The following is a 24,743-nucleotide window of genomic DNA, read 5'->3' on the forward strand; positions in this document are numbered from 1 at the left end:
TCAAAAATGTGCATTGTTTGCTGACAGCCTTACCTTTGCAACCGATCTTGGTTGAGCAGCCATTCATGAAGTGGGGAATTGATTTTGTAGGCCCCATTGATCCAAGTTTTAGTGTAGGTCATAAATGGATTCTTACAGCTACTGATTACTTTACAAGATGGACTGAAGCAGTAGCACTAAGAGAGGCAAATGAATCAGTTGTACTTAATTTTTATGATAATTTGACTATGAGGTTTGGGGTTCCTGATTCAATCATTTCTGATAATGCATTAGCCTTTGTGGGAGCTAGAGTGACTGAATGGGCATTAAAGAAAGGTATATATCTGAATACCTCATCAAACTATTACCCTCAAGGTAATGGTTTGGCAAAAAGCACAAATAAAAACCTTTTAAGGATCATCAAAAGAACGTTGGAGGAGAACAAGAGATTGGCATGCAAGGTTAAACTCCGCCTTATGGTTGGATAGGATTACTCCTAAATGAATCATTGGAACATCTCCTTATGTTCTAGTATATGGGAAAGAGGCTAAATTACCTATTACTACTGAATTTCCTGCCCTACAACTTGCTGATCAGCTGATACTATTTGAAAAACAAGATCCCCTCAAGTTAAGGTTTGCTAAATTGCTGGAGTTAAAGGAGGAAAGGAGTGAGGCATTACAGAAAATGGAATATCAGAAACTACAAGTAAAAAAAACATTTGATAAGAAGGCAAAGGATCGACATTTTAAAGAAGGAGATATGGTGCTAAAGTGGGATGTCCTTAAGACAAGACCAGTGCAGCATGCTAAATTTGATCATTTTTGGGAAGGTCCTTTTCAGGTTGTCGAATGCAAGGAACACAATGTGTTCCAACTTGCCACTCTTCAAGGAGATGTCCTATCGATTTCTGTTAACGGGATTCACCTCAAAGCTTGCTTTGAGGTATGATTTGCTTTTACTTGTTTTCTAGGTTAGGTTTCATGTTTTCAATAAATGCATCTACATATTAGTTTAAGTTTTCCCTAAGTGTTGTCCAAGCACATGTCAGTTTTCGTTTTCTTTCTTAGAGTAGTTTCCTGTTTTTTGTTCTTTAGTTTTTAGTTGTGTCAAGTTGTTGGTTTGGTGGTTTAAATTCATTTCATACCCACCCACCTCACTCATACATACAAATGCATGGATTGAATGCATACATAGAGGTTAGTACACACATGCATATGCATACACCTAGGATTGCAGTCTTTCTTTCATACTGCATTATCAGTCTCACACTTTCATACATATCTGTCAACCCTAACCATATGCATCCACTAACCACCTACATCCATCCAATTCATACATTTTTCATGCATGATCAAGATGGATAACTATGAATTTCGAATTCCAAAGTTGATACTAAGGTCTGATCATGCATAAAAATCAGTCTAACAATAACCTGTTAGATTTTATTAGACTCATTTGCATACATTCCAGACCCTACCAGCAACTTTAGGAGTCGTGTGAGGTCTGGTCTAGGCCTCGGGAATGCATAATTTTCAGACTCTTGTGCCCAATGGATGTCAAAAGCAACTGATCAAGTGTCTAGAAGGCAGATAGTCAGCAAAGGTCGCCAAAAATGTTGCTCAATTTTCACACATGTTCAAATGGAGGAAAACATACATGCTTATTACTTTCAAGTAATTCTCAGAAATGCATTAAAGGAAAGTATTTTATTCATATTGAAATAATATACAATGTTTTTATGATGGAACAAGTCATGATAGAAATAAAATGCTGAAAGTAAATTTCTCCCACACATTTGACTGTGGGAGTAGTCCCTATGTGCTGATATACACCTATACTCTACTAAAATCAGTAACATGAAAGAGGAGTAAAAGGAGAAAAAGGTCATGGGCACCAGTTATTGCCTGTAATGACTAGTGAAGTAGTATCCATTCGCATCCATCTTTTTGCTGTTATGGATCTCACCCTTTCCGCGCTTCCAATCCCTGCATCCACAAAAGAGAATAGGTTAGATCCAATGGGTCTAAGCAATGCTGATAGCTCACTTCATCTCACATTCATCATCCTACACGCTATTCATCTCAGTAAAATACAGGCATACATCAGCAGATAGAGAAGCCAATTACGAAAAATAAGAGTATTAAAGGGACAATTCATTTTGTTTTGAAACCTTTTACTTATAAAAATTGGTGAAAACAGGATAAGCGTAGCATGTGGGATTAGTATGCATACCAGGAATAGAAAAATGAAACATTAAAGAGACGAACTTTTTAAGTTTTGAAACCTTTTGTTTCATATATGCAAAAAGAATGAATGCTACAGTGAATGGCAAAATAATATAGTATGAGAGGACAGATTCAGCTATACTTATCAAGAATGGATCATAATTTTGATGCAATAAAGAAAAGAGAATGCCTTTCGTAATATTATGATTTGCACCTTTCAGTTGTAAGTTGTGGATGCTCTGTAGAGTATTTTGCATGTTTGGAACATACAAAGCAAATGTGTAAATGTGAAAGCAAGATTGAAAGAAAATGCTTAAGCTACAGTAAAAAATGGGCCATTTAAAAAAATGAAAATACTTGTTATGATCAGTCCAATGCATCTTCATCCAAATTTTTTGTATGAATTTTATGGCAAGTAATCATGGAGTTGGAGCTACAGATAATAAAAGACAGTATGAACCTAAGGATGATCCTAGAGGACATGGTCCAGCTTCTTTAAATAATGTTGAATGCATACTTCCCAATGATGAGGAAGAAGCACTGTCAGGACAGAATATTGATATAGTTCTTTAGAAAGAGTATGTTGAAGAGAATGAAGATTTTGGAGAGAGTGGTACAAACCATCATGAAGACGAGCGAGAAAAGACTAAGAAATATGAACTTGAGGTTTTGGCGGGTAATGCTAGGAAGGTTGGTGCTGTTCATTTTAAAGAAATAGATGGAGATGAAAACAAAAATGACAACGTTTATCATGTCTTCCCTCACGTTCTGAAACCTGAAAATGCAACTAAAACCTGAAAATGAAACCAACACTGTTAAGACAGCAGTTCGTAGTATAGCCACACACAGAAAAGGAGAAGTATGCTACAGCAATATACCATTGATGCAATAAGTCATGCCCAGAATCTGCAGAGGAAATATGGCATCCAAATTCACTCAGCAAGAACCAATAACAGAGAAATCTGGTATGAATGATTACTTTCAGCAAAGAATCACTATCTACAAGAGTAGAATCCAAACATCTTATAGAGCAAAACATAGTAGAAACCCTCATAGAAATATGTAGCAGATATGACACCATAACAACTTCTAGCAAAGACAATACATAAAGAAAATGGTGAATGAGTTTCCTTTCAGCAGAAACCTTCATAAAGAAATATGGCAGAGATGAGCTTTTAGGCATCTAAATAAGCAGAGAATTTAAAAGGAATAATGCCTAGAAATTACAACTTTCAGCATTTAACAACCCTGATAAAATCACAATCTACAATCATTCAAATAGGCAGAACCCGACATGGAGGAAGTACAATTGCATTGCAATAAGTAACTGATGTAAAAAATAATACTTACTATAGTATGTGTTTCTTGTCACGATCCGGAGTGCCAGGCATCTTCTAACAACAGAGATGAAATTTAAACAGCATGAACCCATAGCAAGTGAAGAGATTTGAACATGGCACCTCTTTTTCAGAAAAGCATGACAAAATCTCTAGGTGTTTAGAACCCCGCATGTTATCAGAGCCCGCGGCCAAAGAGAGCATCAAATATGAAGTCAAACCCAACTGGGAAAGAGAAAAATGTAAAAAGAACAAAGTTGGCTTCTCAATAAAAATCCTTCATTCATACCAGGGTCTAAGCTTCATGGTGGCCAGATATAACAGCAAAGACAAAGGAGATGGCGTCCAAAACTCAGTGAAGGAGGAAAGAACCCATAAAAAAGAACTCTCGGCTTCAAACAAACAACGGATCATGGCGGCTCACTTAAAAACCCCTCATTTCTCATGCTAGCAGTCGATAACACACCAGGCAGCCGAATATAGCAAGATACACCAAATAGTGGCGTCATGGAAGCAAAAACGCAGGTCTGTGAATGCTCCATGGTGGCTAGGGTTCGCAATAACCCTATTGTGTTGCTTTCACATTCTCATAACTCCAAAACACAAAATAAAACTCTCGACTCTTCCTTTTATGAATTCCTTAATTGCATTTTAGAAGATTTCGGGTCAATGCAAGATGTAATGTAATATGGAGTTGTTTTTATTTTATGCAAGTTATTAAAATAATAGTATAGACTTTATCTCCTAAGTGTCTATATTATTATTTTAAAAACTTATTATTATTCATTGCATTCCATATTATAAATATTATTATTTTTCTTTAGTTGATAATTTATATATCAACTATTAGATAATAATAATCATAAAATGCAATAAATAATAATAAAAAAGGGAGAGTTTGATTTTTTTAAAAAAGGATTTTGCATTGTAATTTTAAGTTGAACTAGGGTTTAGAGGGTGTTAATATTTTTTAATGCCAAGTTTTAAGGGGCAGTTTCACTGGATATTTTTAGAGGCCTAGTTTAGGAGGAGTTTGGAGTACATTATGGAGTTATTTGTGGTAGTTTTGGGGTCTTTTTAGACTTTTTTCATGCATGGATGTTGAAGGCTCAGTTTGAGATATGTAGGACATATTTTTGGAGTTTTAGAGGTTCTTGATAATGAGTTAACTCATTATTTTGACCCAGACTTCCTGATATTATGTAGTTGGTATTGTTGTTATATACCCCTCTTGTTTTTCAAGAGGGGGTTCAGATTTTGAGAAAAGAGGGATGCTTATGTGATTTTGTCCTTGGTATCTGTTTCTTCATTATTCTGAGCTATTATGCAAATATATTGTTCTTTGGGCCTTTGATTGGAATAAAGTTTTCATTGGAACCAGCTTTGGAGTGAAAGATTTGGTTGTATGCTTTAAGGTGATTGATATTATTCAATTGTGTTTTCTTGATAGACCTTTTGAATTTTGTCTTGTCTTGCATCTTCCTTATCTGATATCTGTTTCATAGGTTTTGAGTTGTGTTTCCATTATTGATATATTCGATTGTGATTAGTTTCCTTTCGTATATTTTCAAGTTTATAAACCTTATTTTAAATTATTGATATGAATAAGCATATCTTCAAGCAAGGGTTTTTGTGATTATCTATAAAAAACTTTCATTGTGTTTCAGGTATAACAGTGTTTTGTGTTATCAATCTTGTTGTATCACCTTATTTTAATCTGTTAGCTTTTCATGTTCAAGGTTGTCTTTTTACCCTTTTTCATATAAGTTTTTCACGTATCCATTAATACAAGTAAGGTATCAGATATATCATTTAGGAACTGGCCTAGAATCTGGAGGTTCAACCAGGTCATAGGTTACCCACAACTTCTGGTTGATCCAATGTTTCTCCAAAATCACTGAGAGTTCTAGGACTTAAAGCAGAAGAGGGTGCAAATTTTGGAGATAATAGTCACAAACCACTTGCACTGCTTATGCAATGTGCAATCTGAAACCCAATACCACATGTATTTGCAGAATGACATTTTCAGTTGTCACTATAATCAATTCGATCTCTCCTCAATTGCCAAACAATAGCAATTAATTAACCTCCAGAATGTTTGTCTCCTTATCCACAATGAACGTAATAAGGAAAATATCGAATCCACTATACTTGAGTAGTGGAATGAAAAATACTTCTTAGATACAATGATGAACAGTAGAGAAATTAGGCAATCTTAGCTATACCTCAGCAGCTAAATTGCAAATGCAATTCTCAGAAATTCCAACTCTTATACATCAGCAAGGGCATACAGTTCAGAACCCAGGAAAAAGCCACAAAGGCACAAAATCAAATATATAATCAAGTGTGTCTTTCCCAATGAAATGAGCTCCCATTTGTAATCCTTTGTTGGCCAAAGTTTCCTAAAAAACTCCACATCATAAATTGTGAAAGTTTCCCAAAAGAACTCAACACTAAAACTTTCCAACACACTTTTAAGAAATATCATTTAATGTCATTATTATAATAATATAAACATTATTATAATAATGCAACTCAATGATTAATAAATAAGAGCTCATGCAATTATTACTTTATTAACTGCTGATGATGACCAATTGCTGAAGCCACCCACTGCACTGCCATGAATAGCAACTACCAAAAATACACTTACTAAAAATAGTAAGTTCACAACCGAGACCCGCAAAACACCCTATCAGTTCATGAGGGTCGCTATGATGAGCTAACTCTATCAACTACATAGACCTGCCAAAAACGGGGACATTACACCATCTGCTACTATAATGACATTTCACGACATTCCCCCCTTACTTCCAGCATTGCTGCAATCTCTCCTCAAACCCTATCACAATGAATCAACCCTCTGCATCTTGATTGCCTTCCCCGTGCTCTGAGAATTTTCTTCAGCTTTAATTTGGTTCCTCACTTTGTCTGGAACGACTCTAATATTGGCATCACTTGAGAGGGAAGGTTGAATTCCTCACCAAGCACCCCAACTCAAGGCCTCCTTGAACAACCTGAGTATATGTAGTGCGATGTTCATTCTCACACCAGTGAAAAGGGTCATGATCTTCTCCAGCACATTCCCCATACTTCACTAACCTCCGCATCTCCCTACTGTAACTCCCAATCTGTAAAAGACATAGTTACACCTCGTTCATTGTATCTTTTGCTAAACTCATATTAAACCAATTTTTTTATGCTTTGATTCATCTCACACAACCAACACAACTCAATCAACTCTATAAATTGACTAGCTAAGAGTTGATTGTGGCTCATGCTCATGAGTTTCATGTTAGCGTCTTCCAAACTCTCGTAATCATAACATCTACAGCTATTTAGCCTCTAAAAGATTCTTTGTTGCAGTTGGAGATTAAACGTTCCCTAGACACATTTCCTAGTGTTGAAGAAACTAGTTTTGGCAAGCTTTGAAATCTTAGATGTCACACCAATATATAACATAGATGATTCTCTTCCTGTCCAAAACTATCATCTTAGTGATACTCCTCTTTTTAATACTGCGAAGAATGTAACTGACCTGTCTCTTGGCCTCTGGATTTCATCTTCACATTGACCTCTATTTGTCTTTTTTCCCCCTTTTCTTTTAATATATAAATATATATGTGCACCCGTTAAGTTCAAACTTCTAGAATGTTTTGCAAATGTATATATTTATATATTAGTATTTATTTATCAAATGCGAAAAAGGTTAAAGCATTTAATAAATATGACTTTGACATTTAGAGACTAGGAGGGAACATTACAATATTTCGTCCACAATCTATGCTGCTATGTACAAGACTTCCTACTACAGTGAAACATGTTCATAAAAGGACACTTTAATACACTTCCTTTTGTTATGTAAAGTTTCAATTATGCTTTTACATCAAAGACCCATAGGCGTATCCCTTGCACCTTCTTTTGGTGCAAGTGCTAGTAAATAACTATTCACGAAGTTGTCTAATGTTGAAAATGCTAAAATGATGAATTAGTGTAATAATTTGATAAAAAGGTGTTTTGAGTGTGCTTCATGTTGAATGCTATTTACCGCATAGATTAATTAAGAAATGCACACAGACAATGAACAGTAGGACTCTTTAGATTATTTGCATATGCCAGAACATTACATTATGCTTCATAAGATAAGATCGATGATAGAAGATTAATTACAATGATCCCAAACAGGATATAAATACTATCTGACAAACCTTCCCGAAGGAGTCTGTCGGCCACAAACATTATGTCTGCTACAAACTATTTACCCGTCGGCTACAGAATACAGAAACACTGACAACAATCACCCCGTCGGCTACAAAAACATCGACGACAATCACTCTGTCGGCTGACACAATTTCTACCGACGACATCATCCCCCCCAAAAGAAAAAGTCATCTCCGGACGACAATTACAAAATATCTGAGATAAATTAACAACCAAAATACATTAACAGAGTGACTACAACAAAAAATCTGCTTCTGTCACATCACTTCCACATTCATCCAGTTACATCCGTAGCGTCTGCTAACACAATACTGTCTCCTCAAGCTGACCTTGATAGCTACCCGTGCTACTTTCTCTGCTTCCAACACTTGGTCCACTGAGCTAAGTGTTGCTGTACTTCCTTCTGGATGATCCACTCCTCCTGAGCTCTCTATGCATCCACCAAGACAGCCTCTCGGCCAACACCTACTCCCAATGCCTCTGGTACACAGACACTCCATGCCTGCAGTAGCTCCAAGTCTTCATCAACTGGTCATACGTCCCATGAATGATATCCGCAACGACTGGGGGTCCAGGGGGCAACACCCCCGACGGGGTCGAGGGGCAGCGCCCCTCGCTGCCAAGACCAAATTAACACTCCGAAACCCACACAAAACTGCATGGAACACCCTGTTTCTGTCATTTTTTGCCGATTCCACACTCTTTCTAGCAACCACTAAGACTTCTCCTTCCCTTTGGCATTATCCGTTACTCATTCTAAACAATTTGAATTTGTCGTCCTTTTTTTTTTTAAAGAAAGCTTCCTGCCACCTTCCCTTGCCGAACTCAAGACACCTTCGAAGCAGGTTCATGGAATAAACCACCTGCGGAAAGATTGTGACGGGAATGATCTACAGGGACAACTGATGCCCATGGAAGACGACCACAGAAGGAAAGACGCCTGCAGAAGGGTGAAGAGAACATAATGCCTGCAGGAACCGTGGCCTTCTCCAAACACGCCCACAGAAGACTTCCCATGGAATGCAAGTCCAATGTACAACAACAGTACTATCCGTGGACGGTCAAAAGCATCCATGAAAAATAGAGAAAAAACCCTTTGCAGAAAGATGAAAAACATCCGTGGGAACCCAGCTACTCCATGAGAAAACCTCTGGACTCATCCGTGGAAAGAAGGAAAGACTCCGCAAAAAACTGAAATGGCTCTGCAGAAGACCTCTTGCGGACAATTGCCCGCCGGACATGCATCCGCGGACAGGCTGCCCGCGAGACACAATCCATGAAAGACCTCCCGCAGACAGCTGTCGGCCAGACATGGGCCCGCGGACAGGCTGCTTGTGGGACACAGTCCGCGGAAGACCTCCTGCAGACAGCTGCCGGACAGGCTTCCGCGGACAGGCTGCCCAAGGGACTCAGTCTGTGAGCTCTCTCTTCTTTTTTTTCTTTTTAAAAAAAAAAAAAAAAATCTTTTTCAAAAATAAAATAAATAAACAACACCTCAATTTTGCCTCCAGGCGTCGCCATTCTGCAACGATGAGGGAGTTAGCTAGCCATTCTGCGACAGAGTCTTCCTAGCACCATATATTTGCAATTTAGATCCTTTGACTACCGGAGGCACCTCTTGCTCATCCAATGTCTCCAATTTTATTGATCCATTGTCGTCGACCTTCCGGTTCTGATATGGTCCAACGCATCTTGCTTTAAACCTTTCTTGTTTCATTTTATTCCGACTGTCGTACTTGAGTACCAACTGCCCCAGCTGAAACTTGTTGAGTTTGTCATGCCACGCCTTATGTCTGTTCTATGTCACCTTCGTCGGCCACTGTGCCTGCAGTCGTCGCGCATCTAGATTATTTTGTTTCTGTCGGCACCCTTCAACTAATTTTATGATGCGATGCATTCTTTTCTTCTAGTGCAGTCTGTTCACCGTGTACTGGACGATGAAATTTTTCTTTTTTCTGGGTTTGTATTGTATGTCCTTCCTTTCTTCAGCCGTAACCTCCTTTGCATCATCTGCTTCTCTGTATTCCTTCGAACACTCATTTTCCTCTTTTCCTCACTTTCGTCGACCCTTAGCATATTACAACTCGGAAACAGTTCTTAGTCTTCTATTTGCCAATGGTAAAGGCCATTCACCGAGTCTAGGTCGTCGTCATTCGATCCTCCTTCTAGTGTCAATACTACTTCGTCCGGTTCCATTCTCCTCTTTCCTTATTCATCATTTCCTTCATCATCACCGTCGCCTTCACCTTTTGAGTCTGACGATGCTGCCTCCTCACCTACCATTTGTGTGTGCAAGTCAATTATGAATCTTTTGCCTCCGCGCTCCATTGATAGGGTATTTCGTTTCCAATCATGTTTTACTTTTGCTTGCACCTGTTACTTAATTTTAACACATGTTAAAATTCAGTTTTGAATATTCAAATTACATTTTGCTAAAAATACTTTTCATTTGATATTTGAAAGAATATAAATGTCCTTGTATCATTCATTTTATTTGAATAAACAACTAATATTTTACAAAATAATGAAATGCTAAAAGTAAGATGTCTCTCACAAGTCGTGAGTTTCATTAACTATTTTTTATACATATTGAAATAAAAGAAAGATATGACATATGAGAAATGAGTCAGGGGTAACCAGTCATTGCCTTTTGAGCCTTTGACTGGTTAAGCGTCTTTTGTTGCTGATCCTAATCCAGTCTTTGTTTTGGTGGTTTCTAGTTCTCGCTTTCCTGGATAAGAAAAAGTGGGGTTAGATCTTAAAGATCTAAACAATGACCGATTATCCACAAATACGTATCTGCAAATATCATATTTCTCTTATTTTGAATACATATAAAAACAGTTAATGTATTCTAAGTGATTAAATGCAAGAAACAGAAAAATATAATGTCAAAGGGACGTATTATTTTAATATGAAACTTTTCATTATAACCATAGACGAGCATATTAATTTCACAAGGAGCAAGTGCAGATCACTTAAAGTAATTTATGGGTGTCATGAACCCGTGTTCGAACCTCATAAATTGCTAATTGGAAAATAAAGACTATTAAACCAGATTTCAAGATTTGACTTCAAACTTTTCAAGCATGTATTACAAAGAGGCATCTGAAACTTATGATAGTTTTAGATCACTTAAAGGAAAAACAATCTTCAGATATACAAGAGCAAAGATATATTACAGTTGCATAGGGAGGAACCGAAACTTATTGCCCTGAACAAGGATGGTAATAAAAATCAGCAGGATTGAAAAGGAGGATATATATATTATAACTCAATGCCTTTGGAATTACAAAGAAAACTCACTTAAGCACTGTGTACAACAGCACATATGATAGGTCCAAGCAGCAAAAGAGTTTGAGATGCAAATTTTAAGCTATGAAGGAAATTAACCAAACATCAAGTCCCTCAGATGAACATCTAGAAGCAACAGATCAGGTTTGTTCAGAGATAAGGAGAATTACTAAAATGCCTTTTAAACGATATTTAAAAATATGTCAAAATCTGTGCATCCATTGGAACAATTCTGAACATTCAGGCCTATTGGCAACTCATATGGGCATTGTGATGAAGACCTACATCATGCAAGAATTCCTTGAAGGTCCTATTTGACTGGTTCTGGGCGAGTTACTAAGATTGCAGTTAGAAACTCATCATGGAAAGCAATCAGCAGTGAAAACCATTTGAGAAAAGGTAAGATTGAAATCACATAATTACATAATGAGCAATTACAGGCAGAATTATGAAACAGAATTAGAACAGAAAAATCAATATACCCTCAACAAGAAATTTTTTTTTTTACAGATGTGTTTTCATCAAATTACAAGAGGGAAAGCTCCATCATGGTCGTAATATCTGAGTTGACAAAATAAAATAAAATAAAAGGAAACCCAATTTGAAGTTTCGAGTAAGATTCAATGGTGGTCCCCAAAAAATCTCAATTGGGTTTTTGATTAATATGCAATTTCCAGATTTTCACCCTACAGAAGAGACTTGTAAAAATCATTATCAGTACCAGTGAGTAAAGAAGGAACGACATTCAAAAATGAAAGGAAATTAATGCCTAGAAAATTCTTTTTTGTTTCTACAATAGTGATATGTAAATTCAGAAAAATCGTGCATACAGCTATGTTGAAGAAACAGCAGTATACTCAGTTTCAAATGATAACCAAATAAATTCATTTGCATAGAAGATAAAGCCGATATCTGTTAGAAATGGAAAAAGAAATTTGTAAATAAACAATACCAGGAAAGAATCTAAGTGAGTAAATGCATGAAAAGATATTACCATAAAATAGGAGAGAGAAGGTTTCAAGCTCCAACACCATGAGACAAGATATTTGGAAAGGGGAAAGCAAAGAAAACCCCTTGTGACATTATGAATGAGGCATAAAAAGCCTAAGAAGGAAGAGAGAGAGAGATAGAGAGCAATGCTCATACAATAATTGAGAAGAGGAAGAAACCTCATTGTTGTAGAATGAGAGAGGAGGGTCATCTCTTAAATAGAGATGAGAGAGAGGAGTTGGAATGTAACTCCCATGTCTATGAATGCCACCATTCATAAGTGTGTGAGGCCAAGTGTGAGATTCCTCTTAAGGAGGAATAATCTAAAATTAGAAATTACAATATATAGTTGTCCTCACATATTCCACTAGATGACAAAATAAGATGTAGTGGAAAAAGGACAAAAAAGAAATATATTAGATACCTTGGCTTATATCCTAATATATTACAACAATAAAGAAAGGAGTTCTAACCTTGGTTTATAAATACACCAAGGAAAGATTACAACTACTAACACCCCCCTTTAATCTTTACTTGGGGTAATTACATCAAAGGGTATTAAACCCATAATTTACAAAAATCTGCAACTTAATCTTCAATATGAAGTAATTTGATTGTCTTCAAGCCATATGGAACATTTGTAGATCCAAGAGAAGTACATGAGTCCTTTGAATGTGATCATGTGGAAGCATAGACACCTCTTCATATGTGTAAAACCAAGAAGGTTCCTTGATGGATCACCTGAAAAAAAGAGAACAACAAGACAAATATCCACAAGTAGAATGCCATCATATATGCAAATTCGAAATCCTTTTGAATAAGGATAATAAAATTCTCACAGAGAAACAATGAGTAAAACATGTTACCACAAAACAATGGAGATAACCTGATATCAAGATAAAGTATATGCTCAAAAAAATTGTCAACAAGGACCAATTGAGTAAAAAACTTGATCAATGCTCTCATGAAAAGTATATTATACTAATGCACAAATGACCACAGACAAGGCCAACTAATGATACTTGCATCAATCTTGCATCAATCACGTGGATATAGACAGTCCACTTAATGAATCATCCTACTGCAAGTTAATGGGTGATCAATCCATAACATGCATGACTCATGATCTAAGCAATAAAGTATGCAGATCATTATCACATTAATATATGAAAATAAAGTAAAAGAGAGACATGCTGATCAAATTAGAATTATCATGATTTGTTAGGATAATCAAAAGAATGGATTATGAGGATATAACAACATATTGCCTTCAAATTGGATCAAATCATCTGAATTTAGAGAGAAAACTCCAATAATAACATCCTCTTCATTGAGGAACAAAAAATGGAACAACATGGAGGGAAACTCCATAAAAATATTATCCTATCAAAATGGAACAGATAGGATCAAATGGAGGGAAACTCCATATAAAATGAGTGCATACCAATAAAGGATGGAGGGATACTCCATGGGCCAGATAAGGAAACTATGTATCAATTATACTGAGGGAACCTACATAGTTAACCTTGAAAAAATATTAAGCTCCCTATGCAACTCAAAAAAATATCATATAAATCATGTAGATCATTGGTATAAAACCAGAAAGTGCCAACATGGCATAGAACAATGCTATAAAAGCATAAAAGTGCAACTATGGGCACATCAAAATATCAAAATGAAGGCAAATGTGTAAGATTACTCATAATCCAATTAAGTAAAATGATTTAAGGAAGATCAACTAAATATAGATATCAGGTATAAAATTCCATTAAGGGTAAACATGAGTACTTAATTCATTTTGCAAAGGTATATATTAATTTTTGAAATATATTTATCTGGGCATATATGTGGGCCCCCATATATACTCAAATAAATATACGAAAATAGATTGGTTAAAGAAAATAATCACCTTTCCATACTTAATATTTTGGAAAGTCACAATTTATAAAAAATCACAATATTTACCTTGGTTCAAAAATATAACCTCAAGGTAATAAGAACATAAAGTCATGGGGCAAGAAAAGATCTCCCCATTTTTCTCATAATATGCCTTCAAGATTGGAAGTGATTCAAAAAGAATTTTTTTTTTAAAAATAAAACATTAGGAAAGATATAACTAAAAAACTTAGTAATTAATGATAGAGGTCAGATCTGGCAGATAAGAATATACTAAAATGAGTTAAAAAGCTTTTCTAAAAAAAAGTTTGAATAAAGTTTGACAATGAATGATTACCGGCCAAAAATAGGTTGACAAGAGGCAATAATAAAAGTAAATGATACCTCTATCAAGAGCTAAAAAAAGAAAAAGAATCTTGCATGAAAAGACAAGAAAAGTTACTTCTGACGCCTAGCTAAAAAAAGAAAAAGAATCTTGCACAACAACCATCCTTTTTCCATTTTACCAAAATTCTCGTACCAGAGAGTTAAAATCATATCCGTTCGCAATACCATGGACGATATAGCTTTGTCTGCTTCAATCACTTACCAGAAAATCTGAAAATGAAAGAGCAGCTGCTGCGAAAGTATCTTGCACGCAGTAGTACGTGGGCAATCCACTTGCCCATCGGTAGTTCTTGAAAATTGCGCCTTACAGCGGGAAACAACCACTCGGCCGGTCACATGACCTTGATCGCCATGGAGTATCGGATTCATGGTAAGGTGAAGAAAGCCATCGCCATCTCTTACAAATTGCCCGTGCCCTTATTAGGCCCGTCAATGGAAAATGTCCTGGCAACGTGGATAAATTTGGCTGGTGTACCTGGGACGCATTTAATTTGACTGATGCGCCCTCCGGTGTATGGGAAGGCGTGAAAAGGCTCGCTGATGGGGGGTGTCCGCCTGGTCTTGTGCTTATTGATGACGGATGGCAGTCGATTTCCAGTGACGCGGATCCGTCGAAAGAAGCCATGGTGCTAACTGTTGCTGGCGACCAGATGCCCTGGTGGTTAACGAGCTTCAAGGAGAATTATAAATTTGCTGGTTATGTTGGCGGTTCGCTAAAGGATAAGGCTCGGGAAAGTGAGGAAGAAAAGGATTTTGCTTGCGCGGGAGCTTCGGGGCTAATGATTATGAGGTTTTCGCCTAACTTTGCGAGGCAGCTGAAGATAAAGAAACAAAGTTGAGCAGGACTCTTTTATGCGAAGAACATTCGTGTACATCTGCCTTGATGCGCTTCACGGGCTGCCTCGGACTTGCATTAGATTCCCTTCGCGAAGCAACAAAAGCAGCCATATATGCTGCGTACTGAGTTGCCCACTTCCTTTTCATAACCATGCGAAGGAAATCAACAAGACATGAGGAGCTATCAATTGACACATCAACAACTTCATAGCTAAGTGGTAGAGGGTGCAGTTAAAGCCAAGAATCCCCACGTACGTAAAAAAATACAGGGAAGGCAACGAAAATCTAGAGCTTCTGTTTACAAGAAAATAATCATATCACATACAGGTAACAAGGACTAATAAAAAAGTGAATGGTATTGCAAAAGAGTTGAGGAAGCTGCAACAAATTATGTGACTGATGTTGCTGTTCTGTTTGCTACTGTAGCATAATGAAAACCCTTTGGCGGCAAGCCTTCCAAAGGGGGTTAGATGAAAAATAATAGAAAATAAGAAGTAACCTGCACAAATTAGATCAAACAGAGGTTAATCAGGTTTGGCGGTAAACCAGCCAAACTCAAAAAAAAATTCAATTTCTTCCATCTTAAGAAGATTAAAGAAGAAATTAGTGAAATCTCTCTCAAGAGTCTCTTTCGAATCGTACCTTCATGCAAACACTCAAAACAAAGATTAAACTGCTCTGATACCATGTTAGAAATGGAAAAAGAAATCTGTAAATAAACAATACCAGGAAAGAATCTAAGTGAGTAAATGCATGAAAAGATATTACCATAAAATAGGAGAGAGAAGGCTTCAAGCTCCAACACCATGAGACAAGATATTTGGAAAGGGGAAAGCAAAGAAAACCCCTTGTGACATTATGAATGAGGCATAAAAAGCCTAAAAAGGAAGAGAGAGAGAGATAGAGAGCAATGCTCATACAATAATTGAGAAGAGGAAGAAACCTCATTGTTGTAGAATGAGAGAGGAGGGTCATCTCTTAAATAGAGATGAGAGAGAGGAGTTGGAATGTAACTCCCATGTCTATGAATGCCACCATTCATAAGTGTGTGAGGCCAAGTGTGAGATTCCTCTTAAGGAGGAATAATCTAAAATTAGAAATTACAATATATATTTGTCCTCACATATTCCACTAGATGACAAAATAAGATGTAGTGGAAAAAGGACAAAAAAGAAATATATTAGGATACCTTGGCTTATATCCTAATATATTACAACAATAAAGAAAGGAGTTCTAACCTTGGTTTATAAATACACCAAGGAAAGATTACAACTTCTAACAATATCAAACATGGTGATTTTAAAAAAACATACACAGGAACCCCATACATGATGGCCTTTATGGGAAAATTCGAGGTCTTTATTCGAACAACAGATAAAAGTCAAGAGAGAGAAACAATATTACCTCTCTAATAAGCGGCTTCCAGTTATAGCAGTTCCAGCAAAAAAGAAAAATATTTTCATTCATGGCGGCTGCAGATGAAGTTCAAAATATCTTCAAAACCCTAGCCGCGGTTTTCTCCCAAGCTCTCAGCTCTCCAAAATGAAGGCAATGTAAAATAAAAGGAGTTTAGGGTAGCAAAATGCTATTTTGCCTTTCTCCTTTTATATAAAATTTGAAATCTGCCGACTTAGAAGAAGTCTTTTCTAAAAAAAGTGAAAATGTAATATATAAATGCCATGGGTTTTTGAAAAAGAGGGAAAAGTATAATGTTTTATGCCATGGGGTGGAAGGTTAAGTGTTAATTTTTTAACACTTAGTTTTTTTTTTTTTGTAAATATTTGCATTTTAAATAAGGTTATTTATTGGTATTTTATAAACCACTTTATAATCTTGTTTAATTAAATGCAAATGAATAGACCTTTTCAAAGTCATGTATCTTTTTCAATCTTGTACTTAAGGATTTCAAGTCAGTTATGACAGGTGTTTGGAGGAGAAGGAGGATAAAAAGTAGCTGAAGACTTGGTATTTCAAATATTTTGAATTATTGAGGAGAGATTGTAGGGATTTTATTTTGGGTCGAATTTAGACTTTGACCAAGCATTTTGGAGGTTTTTTATGGCCAGTTAGAGCATTTAGGGGGATTTTGACATGAGTCATGGGTCTCATTATGACTTAGTGCAGTTGTTACAAAGTGAGTCATCTTCTTGATAAGTTTGGACTCCCTTTTTGTGGCCTTTTTTCCTGAATTCGACCCAAGTTTGGGGATTGTATTTAGGGAGTTTTTTGAACTCATTGGATGGGGGTTGTTTTGATTATGCAAAGAGAGGCTCTTGTGACATTTTTTATGTCCTTGGCAGTTTTCATGCAAAATTTTGTAACTCTTTTGGAGACTAGTAAATACTGGCAGCATTTTGGAGCAGTTTTCTATCAGATTCAAGCCTTCTTTCTTCTTGTGTTTGTGTGTCAAGTGCATGATTGATGAGAGATATAAGTGAGTTAATAATTCCTTATTTTCTTTTGTCTCATCTATTACCTTGTTGCAGGAGTGTATGTTGTATGCAGGTTATAATTTGTGTCTAAGTTAAATTTGGTTTTCATGTGAAGAATTCCTCTTCCTTGCTAATCTGTTTAAGGACCTTATTATGAAATATTAATGCATATCTATATAGAATAGAAGCGTTTCATCTTTAGTTATAGAATTCATATAGTCTTCTTAAGAAAGCCATTATTTTCTCAGTATTCCTATCACATTTGGTGTATCACCTAGTTCTTTAATTTAAGTTACAAATTATAAGTTCATTTCCAACAATTCTAACTCTTTCCCCATAAGTTTAAAGTAGTTTCATATAATAACTAGAGATTATCCAATAGGAACCGGCCTAGAATCTGGAGGTTTTATTTCTAGGTATGCATGTCCCACATACAAAAATGACTCCCATGTTAGGCAAGATTGTTAAACTAGTATAGTTTAATAGGGTGCAAATTCTTAGCCTTAACAGCACCAACCAAGTCCGTCCTAGAATAGCATCATATCTTTTTCTTTTCAATGGAATGACTACTAAATCAAATAAAAATGATTGCGTTCCAATAGTTACCAGTTGCGCTTTCAAGATTCCCAATGGTTTGATTCCATGTTGGTCTGCTGTGAGCAACTAAAATGCAGGTGGCCACAACGTCGGCTTTCCCAACTTCTTCCAAGTATCCTGCAATAAGACATTCACATCGGACCCTCTGTCAACAATTGTGTCTGTCAAAACATTTCCCAATATCCCCATCTCAACGACCGTCGGATGCCTTCCTGTCATGAGCGCCAGAAGCATTGGGTTTGTTGTCGTCGTTAGACTACTGTCCCTTCCTGTGTCCTTCGTTGCTTTCAGAAATGGTGTATGATTCAGAATGGCCATCCGTAATTAGGCATTGTGAGAAGGTCACTTATCTTGACCGGTATCTCTGTTTGTAAGATCTGTCGTACAATGTTTTGTTCTGCAAAGTTCCTTGCCAAGGTGCCGGTGATGTCCTTCAACTGAGATGTCCGTGCCGACAATGCCTTTCCAATTTCCACCTGCGCTTCCTCCAATTTTCTTTTTTCCTCCGTCGGCAGTTTTGCTTGCCACCTCGTAATTGCCAGAACCTCCTCTTCATCCGTGCCGACAGTGATCAAGTTTACTCCAGACTTTGGGCACTTGGCATCTTCATGGTCATTGAGTCCACACCATCTGCATAATAATTTCGGTGTGTTTGCCGCTGTACAATCTTGCGCAAAATGACCCACAAATTACATGCTTGGCATTGAACGATCGGCCGTCCGTTTGCATCATACTGGGTTTGACTTCGGCTCCCATTATTATAGTTGTTGTTCGCATTGTTGTTATTTTACCCTCTGTTATTATTCCTATACCCTTCGGATGTGGCACCTGTGCTATTCGTATTTCCGCTACTGCCCGACAGGGAAGCCTCCTATGTAAGAAGCACCTGCGGAGATCCTCTTGTCTTCATGTTAAAGGGGCACTCTTTTGTCGAATGGCCCATGATTTGAAAAATGTCACAAAATTGGTTCTTTGGACATGATCCTTTAGTATGACCGTCGGTCTTACACCCTGTGCACCACAGCTCACTGCCTTTTGGCTCCTTCTGCATATTTTTTGAACTCCATCATGCGGATCATGTCCTTTTGTAGGGCACGAACCTTCTTACTGTTGCCTTCATCGTCGCTGCTATCACCTCTGACAGGCTCGTCGTCATCTGAATTAGATGAGCTAGTCTTCGTCTTCTTCTTTGTCTTTAGCTCACTTTCGAGGTCCAATGCTCTGTTATAAGCTTCCGTATATGACGACGGTGGCACAATTTTCATTTTTCTCCGCAACTTCGAGCGTAGGCCTTCCACGAACCATCTTTTCTAAAGTCCATCTGCTGGCTTACTTTCCATTTTGTTTATCAAGTCTTTTAATTTCCTGGCATAAACGCGGACGGTTTCGTTCTTCCCCTGCTTAGTATTGAAGATCTCTGCTACAATTTCATTATCATCCCGCAATAGTTTAAATTCTGCTAGAAACTCCTTTTTAATGTTATCCCAACTGTTTAGCTTTTGTGGATCTGTATCAGTGAACCAATCAATTGCTACGCCTCGTAGGGTGGCCGAAAATTGCCTCATCCAGTCGTCTTCATCAGTTATCCCATTTGCCTTCCAGATCATTTCACATGTTGTGCAATGTCGAATGGGATCGGCCGTACCATCGCCATTGAACTTCGGTAATTTCTCTTTTGGTCCTGCCATCACAATTGGTTTTTATAAACAAGCGTTGCTCGGTCCTGCAACACTGGCGCTCTTCACTCCCACACCGGTAGTCTGCACTCCCACATCGACAGTCTGTACTCCCACACCGGCGGATTGGTCTCCCACACCGGTGAACTGGTCTCCCACACCGGTGGTCTGCACTCCCAGATCGGCGAATTGCACTCCCACACTGGCGGACTGTACTCCCACATCGGTGGTTTGCACTCCCACACCGGCGGACTGGTCTCCCACACCGGTAGACTCAACAGTTGCGAACCTTGGTGAAGAAGGGTGTTATGAAGTCCCCTGTGGAAGTATATCCCGAACAAAGAGTTCACTCCATGCTCTTGCTCCGTTGGCACTCCGAGCCATGCGAGTCGATGCTCTTCCTTCTGGATTCTCTTCCCTCGGCAAACACAAATTCAAAAACTCCTCCCGTGCTTCTTCCACCAATTCCACCCGTTGCCGAGTTTCCTCCAAAAGTCTTCCGTGCTCCTGTTTCTGTCGACAGTCTTCTGGAATCTCCTTCGGCGTTCGGCTTGCTGTGCCAGAATTAAATTTTCTTGCGCAGTACGGATTCCATCTTTTCCCTTGACCATATTTCGATCCTTGTTGAGTTGATTTGGCATTAATCTTCATTCCTCCCACCTTCTAGGTTCATAGCGCAACGATGCCAAATGTTTACCGCATAGATTAATTAAGAAATGCACACAGACAATGAACAACAGGACTCTTTAGATTATTTGCATATGCCAGAACATTACATTATGCTTCATAAGATAAGATCGATGATAGAAGATCAATTACAATGATCCCAGACGAGATATAGATACTATCCGCCGAACCTTCCCGAAGGAGTCCATCGGCCACAAACATTATGTCTGCTACAAACTATTTACCCGTCGGCTACAGAATATAGAAACATTGACGACAATCACCCCGTTGGCTATAGAAACACCGACGACAATCACTCCGTCGGCTGACACAATTTCTACTGACGACAAACGCTAGGGAAAAGGGCTTTTGCAATGGAATTATATTATATTTTTTTCAAAATGTCTTTGTGGAGGAAAAAGGAAATATTATTTTTTAATTATTGTTTTTTCCCCTCCAAAAAAAAATATAAAAGGAGATTGATAGCTCATTTGCAAGGTTAGCTATGAAATGTTGTTTGTTTCTGTTTTTGGGAGAATCCAAGTTCCTCCAAAAATCTGAGAATTAAAACCCTCTTGGAGTTGCTGGTTCTAGGGGTAAACATATACCAATATGGTTTAGAGTGTTTTAATACAAAGATCACCAGTGAGCTACGGAGAAGAGTTCCACTTTTTACGTTGCAAGTATTGAGATTTTTTATGTATAGAGTTGTTAATTAGGATTGCTAACACTGATTTGAGTGTTCAATTATAGGAGGACGTTTCTGTTGAGTGTATCACTTATACAATAGGCCATACACGTCTTGGTGGGTTGTACATCTTCATACATGGCCATACAGTCTCTATTGCAAGCATACAGGTGATGTTGTTTGTATTTAATCTGCTGTTTGGAAACCATTTACAGACACTAGAGGGCTTATTTATATTTGAAGGAGTTCATATTAAGAAGGTTGTTGTCCAATTTCATTGTTATTGGCCATGCATGGAGCTAGGGCATGAGAATGCAGGAGAGAAATGCTGCCCTTATTGGAGGTCTATGACCTTGTTTGGTGGATTATAGTTGGAAATGTGCAAAAACGTCTAATTTGAGGTCGACTATGGTGAGTGGAGTTAGTTCAGTGGATTATGTAAACTTTATCTGCTGCCACAATTGCAACAACTGCAAAACTATCCATGACCTACAGCAGGTCTACAACATTTTCCAGCAAGGCAATCTTTCTTCAGCAGTGATTTTAGAGTGTGTTTTTGAAGAGTTAGGAGTGGTTTCCAGGACTATGCTTTTGGTGTGTTAGAGTGCTTCCATTCAGTAACTTTGTGCATTACCAGCATGCTTCCCAAGTCTGATCTAACAAAAAAATAGGAACAGAGGAACATTAATAAACCTACATGCAATTCCTTATCATTCACACAAGGTTTATCATTGTTGTTTCACAATTGGGTGATTTGTTCATGATATCTGGCACTATTTTTGGGGTATTATAGCAGTTCTGTTATTATCGACACTTTATATTAGTAGTTATTCCTCTTATGCAGTGTTATAATGCATACAAGGTCTGACTAACCTTGTAATCTATGTTGCTGGTCTGGTTTGGATCGGGTTGAGGTTCTATTTTGCAGGTTCAGTCAAAACATTTTTTTCGGGGGAGGGTTTTGGGTTTATTTTGGGTTCACTCATACAAAAACATATAAAGAAAATAAAATATATGCATACATATATATGTGCAGCAGTAATTAAGTTCATAATACACCACTATGCTAATAATGAACATAGCAAAATGCACCACCATCTATATTATTTTTTTAAGTTATAAAAATTATCTATTGCTCTACTGAATTTTTATCACCTTCCAAATAAGCTCTATTGAACCAATATGAACTATCTAAAAGAACTACTATGAACCTGGAAAGAAGATCATTTCTTTGAGAGTGATCCACTGAGATCTACTTCCTTCTAAAACTCACCACTTCTGCAGCTAATTCATCAACTACTTTAAGTGCTCTGTATAAGCTCTTGTCAGAGTCAATATTAAGTATGTGCTCGAGTCTCCACAGAAAAGGAATAGCATAGAAGAACCTGCCAGTGCTAAGGTCCATGTCATTGTGAAGTGGGAATGGAGAATAGTAGACAAGACGGATCCACTCCAAAATGATTGTCAAATCCAAGCTTGTGAAAAATGTCTCGTGAATCTAAAGACTTGCCTATTATATATGCACTTATGAGCACTGGAAAGAGGTGATTCTAAATCTCCTACTGGACTATCTCCACCATGAAGCATCTGAGAGACTTAGTATTAAACTCATAGTTGGCAGGTCTTCCTCTGCATCTTCCACAGGTCTCCATTGACACTGAGGATGCCTCAGCCCAAGAAATTTTGGAATAAGAAAGGTGAAATAGTCTCCTTTTAGACAGTTTTTGAAGTTTGTTTTGAGCATATACACTGCTTCTGCACTCTTCCTGAGTTTGACCAAATTCTACTTGGTTTAGTCCCTGGTTTGGCAGGGCCAAACCCACAGTCCATCAACCAGACCCTGTCAGAACCTACAGGGAATCGGACCCAAACCTGGACTCAAGTTCAAACTGGACCAGGATCTGAGTGTTCCAAGGGAGGACCCAGTATCTTAGCTTGTAATGTTCTAGATGGTTGTACCCTAAAGACTTGTCATTTCTATGCATTTTATGTTGTACACATTAAATGGTATTATTGCTAGTGAGTTTCATTAGCGCTTGTTGATATATTTACTTACCCCATTGAACAAGAAGTTATATTTATATTAATTCTTTCCCACTGAAGAAGTTGAAGTTCCCTATTTTCTTTCTCATTGAATAAGTGGAAGTGCCCTTTGTTTCCAACTAAATAAGTGGATGATTTGTAATTGCACTTTGCTGCACAAGCACACAGTATTCTTTCTTTCGGAATTGCATAAGCACTACACTAAGTAAGTTAGACTGGCTGGCTTGCCACCTAGTGCATTTCCTTTTTAGTTGCAACGTTCTAATTAATTGTACTGTCCTAGAAACCATAACCTTGCCCATCTTGGGAATTGGGTGATGAAAAAGTTGTACATTGCACCGTATCTTACTTTCAGTTGGGAGTTATTTTCGTAAAAAATATTTAGTGGTGTACATTACTTCTCATTACTAGTTACTATATTTACATAAACAGAATGATAATTGTTTAATAGCAAGAAGTTCTCTCTTTGAGATCTTCCTCTTTTGAGGTTTTGATAGCTATAGACAACTCAATATGCACACACTTGAGTTCTACAGTTGCTTCCTTAGAAAGGACAAGTGTATTATTAGACTTGGGGGTAGGGTGAAGGTATCTCTTTGACGGCTTAAAAAAAGTGGAAGGTCCAACCACTTCCTATCTTTCTAGAAATTTTGACTTGAAATGTGTCATGTCCCCTCTTTTAGCTCTATCTAGCAAGGAGTCTCGTAGGTTGGCAGTGGTGTTTAGAGACTCAGTCAAGGTATACAGTGTTTGGATCTAGAGTTTCAGACAGTAGGAAGGCAGTAGAGAGCAGTTTTTTAATTGTAGGAGGAGTTTCCTACATTTGAGGAGGTGGAGATGGGTTATAGTCTTGAGTCTCTATGAGATCATTCTATGGGTTCAGTTTCAGGAGATTCAGAGACATTCCTATTTTTTAGGAGTATCCCTAATTTTGAGGGATGAGACTATCAGTTATTTCAGATTATCCGGCATCAGTCACAGGAGGTGATGAGTTCAGTTTCACCTTGTAGAGGTGTTTGGGCTATCAGTTTGCTATTTGGGAAATATTTTTATATATTTAAATATTCTCCTAAGTTAGCATTTTAATAATTTAAATAAGGCTAAGTTATAGCCATTTTGGAGTAATAAGGGGTTTTTTGGCCTCATCTAGGTGAATATCCCTTGGTGTAATAGCTCGTTGGAAAGGTTTTGAACTTTTCTAAATATTTCTCTTTTGACTCAGAGCATTTTGGTGAATGGATTTCTTTCTATTGGGAAAAAGGTCATTTTCTGGATACTTGACCACTTTAAAAATGAGAAATATATTATTTTATAACCCAATGCCACATGGGGACACTTTTAGGGTTCGAGCTAAGTTTGGTAGGTTATAAGGAGGTAAAGACAAAGTTCGAAGGGATTATTGACATATTACATCTTGGATTTGTGTTTTGGGCTCTGGTTGAGCTTTCAACATTTGGGATGCCAACCCCACT

General features: G+C 37.5%; 1 protein-coding gene across 12 annotated transcripts in view; it reads right to left on the minus strand.

Annotated features, from left to right (window-relative positions):
• Positions 1–24,743, minus strand: part of LOC149557557 (protein MOR1-like) — an 85,412-nt gene that overhangs the window by 10,946 nt on the left and 49,723 nt on the right. For 11 of the 12 annotated variants that reach the window (XM_089832192.1, XM_089832198.1, XM_089832196.1 and 8 more), the window contains 2 exons: positions 10,413–10,496; positions 1,887–1,967 (listed from right to left, as the gene is read on the minus strand). Coding sequence is in view for 2 of the 12 variants with exons in the window: in XM_089832201.1 (XP_089688327.1) it covers positions 10,482–10,496 (15 nt within the window). In the remaining 10 variants the exon portion in view is untranslated. Of the gene's footprint in view, positions 1–1,669; positions 1,968–10,412; positions 10,497–24,743 lie in introns of those variants that run through there. The other variant, XM_089832190.1, reaches the window with a different exon arrangement.

The sequence above is a fragment of the Cupressus sempervirens genome, chromosome 5, assembly GCF_028749045.1.
Source record: "Cupressus sempervirens isolate cs-2001-9-10 chromosome 5, ASM2874904v1, whole genome shotgun sequence".
In the NCBI taxonomy this organism is placed as follows: Eukaryota; Viridiplantae; Streptophyta; class Pinopsida; order Cupressales; family Cupressaceae; genus Cupressus; species Cupressus sempervirens.